At 35.3% G+C, this 6032-nt stretch overlaps 1 protein-coding gene across 1 annotated transcript; it reads right to left on the bottom strand.

Annotated features, from left to right (window-relative positions):
* Window positions 1–3043: 3043 nt before the first annotated feature.
* On the bottom strand, window positions 3044–5997 carry LOC139937072 (LRP chaperone MESD-like). The gene is made up of 3 exons (XM_071932060.1): window positions 5482–5997; window positions 4560–4795; window positions 3044–4040 (listed from the first exon to the last, which is right to left on the bottom strand). The coding sequence occupies exons 1-3, from the start codon at window positions 5671–5673 to the stop codon at window positions 3851–3853; spliced, it is 618 nt and encodes a 205-aa protein (XP_071788161.1). The 5' UTR covers window positions 5674–5997; the 3' UTR covers window positions 3044–3850.
* Window positions 5998–6032: the final 35 nt, after the last annotated feature.

Genomic DNA, 6032 nt, shown 5'->3' with positions numbered 1-6032 from the left:
GAGCCCAGATTGCTAAAAACATTATGGTGCAGCCTATAGCTCGACCACAGCCAAAGTGAATCGATTCGTACATGGCCGAGAGATGAGTGCAAAATAATCGGACTCCTTTTTGATAGTATGCAAACCAGTATTTACTACTGCCAGTGAACATTGGGAACAAGACAAAGATGGTGGCAAGCATGATACAGGTTAACAGTACATGTTGTGTCATTTATTTGTAATCAGGGTCATTGTACAAAATAAAACGCAAAATTATTTGAATGAACTTATGTTAAATTTCAGTGGAAACTCTATTTATGTACTGTTTTAATTTAAAACTTTATAAGTATTTGAAGACCACACATTGAAAGAAACTGAACATGTCGGTTTCTATATTTTAATTAATTAATGAATTTAAGAATGGTTTCCATTTCGTTTCAAGGTAACACAAAGAAGAGATTATTCACAGAGCTGCCCACTCTCCCTAAATCTGCAGAGTTTCCTTGAAAAAAAAAAAAAAAAAACAATCTTTCCATGTTCTGTTGAACAAATTTGACAACCTTCCTGATTATGGAAACTTTCCCTATTATGTTGAATGTAATTCTTAAAGGCAGTGGACACTATTGGTAATAACTCAAAATAATTATTAAAATAAAATCTTTCTTGGTGACGAGTAATGGGGAGAGAGGTTGATGGTATAAAACATTGTGAGAAACGGCTCCCTCTGAAGTGCCAGAGTTTTCGAGAACGAAGTAGTTTTCCACGAATTTGATTTCGAGACCTCAGATTTAGAACTTGAGGTCTCAAAATCAACCATCTAATCGCACACAACTTCGTGTGACAAGGGTATTTTCTTCTTTCATTATTATCTCGCAACTTTGATGACCGATTGAGCTCAAATTTTCACAGGTTAGTTATTTTATGCATATGTTGAGATACACCAACTGTAAAGGCTAGTCTTTGACAACTACCAATAGTGTCCACTGCTTTTAATATCTCCCTGCTTGTTATACACAATCTTCCTGATTGGAAGATGCTAATGATGGCAGCTCTGTTTTTAGGTGCCTAATGAGACCGCGATTTTAAACAAATGTTTGTTGGTCAATAATTTAACCTTAATATGTGTAGGCACCCATGAAAAAGTCCCAATTGTTTTGATTTGATCGGCGTCACATTTGTTAGAATAAAGCAGTTTTCATTCAGCCGTTCAGACATGCATCTTTATTATTTACAAAAAAAAGATAAATTGTCTCGGATGTTTGGCTCTCAATGATACAATTCCTCTGGAAAAAAAGGAGAGAATGTCAGCTGATGCGCTAAGAAGTTGCATGCCTGGTTGTTAAATCCGACCCAAAGCCCCCTGAAAACCAGTCTCTGAATTGTTAGAAAATTTGGTTCATACACACCCCCATCTGGTCAAAAGTACTGGGACTTGTAACATCTGGGAGGTTCTATTTCTAGATTAAGGGGGAGAGGGACCAGGCCATGTCGCCATTTTCTTGGAATATTCACATTCGTGAATTTTGTCCCAAGTGTCGGCTTTATTCCATTGTTTCATTATCCAGTGAATATTGTGTGGATTGACAATGAAATATTATTTACAATTTATTTATTGTTTTGTGTATCAATAATAAATTAAAAACCAAACTGCCATTCCTTGGAGCATGTGAAATAAAAAAGGACTCCTTAAAACTGGCACGGAGCTGTCAGATTTTTCCCATTTTATATTATTTATTATGACTTTTCGACTTATTGGATGGATCGAAACACATAGAGAATGTTTTGTGTTTGGTCAACAAAACAATGTGAATACTAATAACATTTGAAATGGTTTGCTATATTACTATTAAAAGTAGTTGAAGATTCTTCCAAGAGTAAACTTTAAAACAATTTTCAGAAATGGAGTAATTTTAATATTTTTTCGGATATTTGTACAAAGAGTAATAATATGTACTTCAGTGTAGGAACTTCTGGAAATTAAAAAAAAATTGTATTTGACTTTATAGGATTACTGTTTTTGATTTAGTGTGATGCGTAAAGGGAAGGGTCATGGAGTGGCTTTTGTCAACGTAATGCTGATTTATGGGGGAAATAATCATTGGGAGAGGGGGGGAGGGGGAATACATTTTGGGAAATCAGTCTTAAGATTGTTTTTATATATTGTTAGCTTCAATTAGCTAGGGGAAAAAGTCAATCTTGTTTTGTTTCCAAATTGCTTTTATTGTATGGAAAATCAAAATAATGCATAAAAATGACAAAATATACACCATTACTTGTCGGTTTCTGGTCGACTGATGCTCTTTTTGAGTTCTACATGGAACACCTCGTCCTCCCAAAAAAGAAACTTCGTTTGAAAATATGAGATGTGAAGATAAGGCTGTATCGGAATTGGCAGACTGTTGAGTTTGGGTTGGTCAAGGTGGTCATTTACTTCAACGCATGATTGTCTCTTAGCAGTAGCCCCCAATTCCGACGGCCTTCAATACAACATACACACCAATATATATATTAAAATAAGGTTAAACAAGAAAAAATTGGGTGTGTTATACCATTTTAATACAAAATATAAAGTTTTTAAGGCACTTGAAGTTTGAACTTTATAGCTCTTTTACATAATTCAACAAAATATTTAACCACATTTTGTTGTTTAAATCACTTCTCTGGTGATAGTAGGCATAAAGAAATCTCCTTAAATGTTTATTTACATGGATTGTTCAATGACGGTGTTATGCCTGTACTGGGAATGCATAAAGTAAACGAAATACCAATTCATATAATGGGTTCCATTTCACGAAGAGTGAAGAATGATCTTTAAGGCAGTGGACACTATTGGTTACTTAATAATTATTAGCATAAAACCTCACTTGGTGACAACTAATGGGGAGAAGTTGATAGTATAAAACATTGTGAGCAATGGCTGCTTCTGAAGTGACATATAGTTTTCGAGAAAGAAGTAATTTTCCACGAATTTGATTTTGAGACCTCAGATTTAGAATTTGAGGTCTCCAAATCAAGCATCGAAACAAACACAACTTTGTGTGACAAGGGTGTTTTTTCTTTCATTATTATCTTGCAACTTCGACAACCAATTGAGCTCAAATTTTCACAGGTTTGTTATTTTATGCATATGTTGAGATACACCAAGTGAGAAGACTGGTCTTTGCATTACCAATAGTGTCCAGTGTCTTTAAGTGTGATACAAATCACTACTGTGATACTGACAACTCATCCTAAGATGAATCTTAGTATTTTATGAAATGAACTTTATAATTTGAAACAAGATGAATAATATCAAGAAATAGAAACAACTTGGACAACTCAAATTTTGAAAATTGAAATACTTTACCTGGAAAATAACATTTCTAACCCTACCCCTCTCAACATCTTAAACAATGAAGGTATGAACCAAAATTATGAAAAAATGCATGGTTTTTTCAACCCTTTCTGCACCTTTACAAAAAACGTTTAAACTTAAAAAAAAGTGTGACCTTAAAATGAAATAAAGTTATCAAGCCATGTCTGAATTTGCAGCTTTATCATAGGCCCTGGGCCCAATTTCATTAGGCAGAAAATAATGCTTATAAAAAATATTGTCTGCTAAGCACAAATGAGCAGGATACCAGTCACAAATTGTACATGTGACATGGTATTTTGGCTTGTAACCTTATTCTGGTCAGCATAGTTCTGTTGTGCTTAGCTACTTCTTGTGCTTAAGCAGCTCTATGAAATTGGCCCCTAGTCTGCTGGTCTTAAAAAATGATTGAATATATTCAAGACTTGAACGGTGTGTTCAACTCAATATAAGTAAAAAAAAGTACTGATATTTTGAACCACAAACTTTGAGATGTCGATCAACAACTCATGGACGATTTTATAATTCATCTTTGCCGATTGGAACCCCCTTTCCGCCGACTTCTTTCCCAGAGCCTTTGCCATAGTAGACTTGGCTCTCGATTGATACTTCTTTGCACCTGTCCTGCTGTATGAGGAAATCTTTGATTTCCCATGCAACACTTCCGTCAGTCAGAAGAAAGATGACACGATCGCTACTCACAGGATATCTGCAGAGGAGGACAAGAAAGAAAAGCAAATTAATTGTTTTGTTATAGGGCTAGATAGCTCAGTTGGTAAAGCGCAAAGGTTGTTGGTTCAAATCCTGCTCTCGTCAATTTCCAGCTGTTGGAATGGCTCTTTATTTTATATCTCAGTAAAGCAAAAGTGTATCGGTGAGAAGAAGCAGAGCCTTGTTTCATGCTCAAACATTCTGATAGGAGGAACCATTTACAGTGAAACTTTCAAAACACACAGGGGCAAGCTACAGACCTACGGTGTGGGAAAGAGTCAGTCATTAGCAAGATCGATGGGACTGGCCAAATTACCTATAACAAGAACGTTATAAAAAGAGGGCAGCAAAACAAAGAAATACAGAGAAAAATGAGATTGGTGACTTAAAAATGTAGTCTTTATATTTATAAGCAGAACCTCTTCTAAGTACAGAGTTCTCTGTACAATGAGAACCAACTGTAGTAGGGTTGATCCCAACCCTTTAAGAAAATGTTTCTTCACTCGTCTAGACCAACCTCTGGAAATTATAATGAGCGTTGAAGAGCTGACTCTGCCACCTGACTGTGATGTCATCAGTCTCTTCCTGGGTCGGATCACCTGACACAGAGACAAACATCATCAACGTCTTGCCTTTCTTGGTTAGCTTCATGGCAGACTCAGGGTTACTAAGATCCATTTTAGACATGTCAATAGTCGGGGAAGGTCGCTTGTGCTCCGGCAGGTCGTCTGGATCATGTTCATCCTCAGCATCCTGTAAAAAATAGGGAAAATATAGAAGAGTTTATAAATAATACAATTTGGTTTCATCAAGAAAATCTGTTTTTAGGTCAATATGGAACAATACAGTTGGGTTACAGTTTCCAATAATTAAATTGAATTTCTGAACAAATCATTATCACTGTTGACAAAGCTTGTTGATTCCATCGATCATGCCGTTTATTATTGTTTAACGAACCCACTTCTGTCTTACTACGATCTGACCAATCAATATCATCCAGTGTGGTTTTGAATAATTCATAAAATATTATAACCTGCAATATGGTAACATGACATAATATGGTGAATGCATCAACACAGTACACAATCAACCCTCCTATTGTAACTGTATTTCCATTAAAATTAAAATATCATCCACTGTTGTATTGAATAATGCCAGTCTGCAAATAAATTGACAGAAAACACTCATTAAATATGGTTGGGGAGTTATGAAACATCAGCAATCAACTCAAGTCAAACACAAATTAATTAAATAAATTTAAGAAAACAAAACAATTTTTTCTTGGTTTTATTAAATATTATATAATATTAATAACTCTTTTCTGACACTAACAATAAATCTCCTAGAACCTGATACAAAGTCCAACCAACTAATTCTACATCCATGGTCCAACCCGAACATCCTGCTTTTCCAATTAATAAGAAATTAAACCAACTTACTTCCCACTCCTCGAAAAGTCTTTCCAAATCCGCATCATTGTAGTCTCGAAGATCTTTCTTCTTCTTCTTCTTCTGTTTATCATCGTCAGAATTCTTCTTCTTTCCAGCATTCACCTCCAGCAGAACTGCAAGAATCATCATTACAAAGAAAACCATCCATAGTTTCCTCAAACCGAAGTTCTCTGATGCCATTTTTCTGCTAACACACTTTCCAGCTTTCCCCAAACAGAATGAAGTGATAATGCAGCAGACGATAAGCAATCTAATGTTTTGTTAATGAATATAACGGGACCGTAAAAGCATCAAAATGACCAATCCGCGATAAGTCTACGTGTAACTAAACAATTTAATTGACCCAGTTTAATTGCTTAAGCAGCTATGCACACGTGTTCCACAGGAAACAGTAAATGACCCAAATGTCATTTCTATGAACTTGTCAGCTTGATCGTTTGAAGAAGGAAGGTCGTTCTTTGCAAAGTTGGAAGAGACGAAATCGAGAGATAAAGATAATTTTCAGATTAATTAATATTGTCTTTTTTTTTCTGCTCCAA

Source organism: Asterias amurensis, chromosome 5 (assembly GCF_032118995.1).
Source record: "Asterias amurensis chromosome 5, ASM3211899v1".
NCBI classification, from domain to species: domain Eukaryota; kingdom Metazoa; phylum Echinodermata; class Asteroidea; order Forcipulatida; family Asteriidae; genus Asterias; species Asterias amurensis.
Note: the sequence above shows the minus strand (reverse complement) of the source record. Positions and strands in the feature narration are given on the sequence as shown.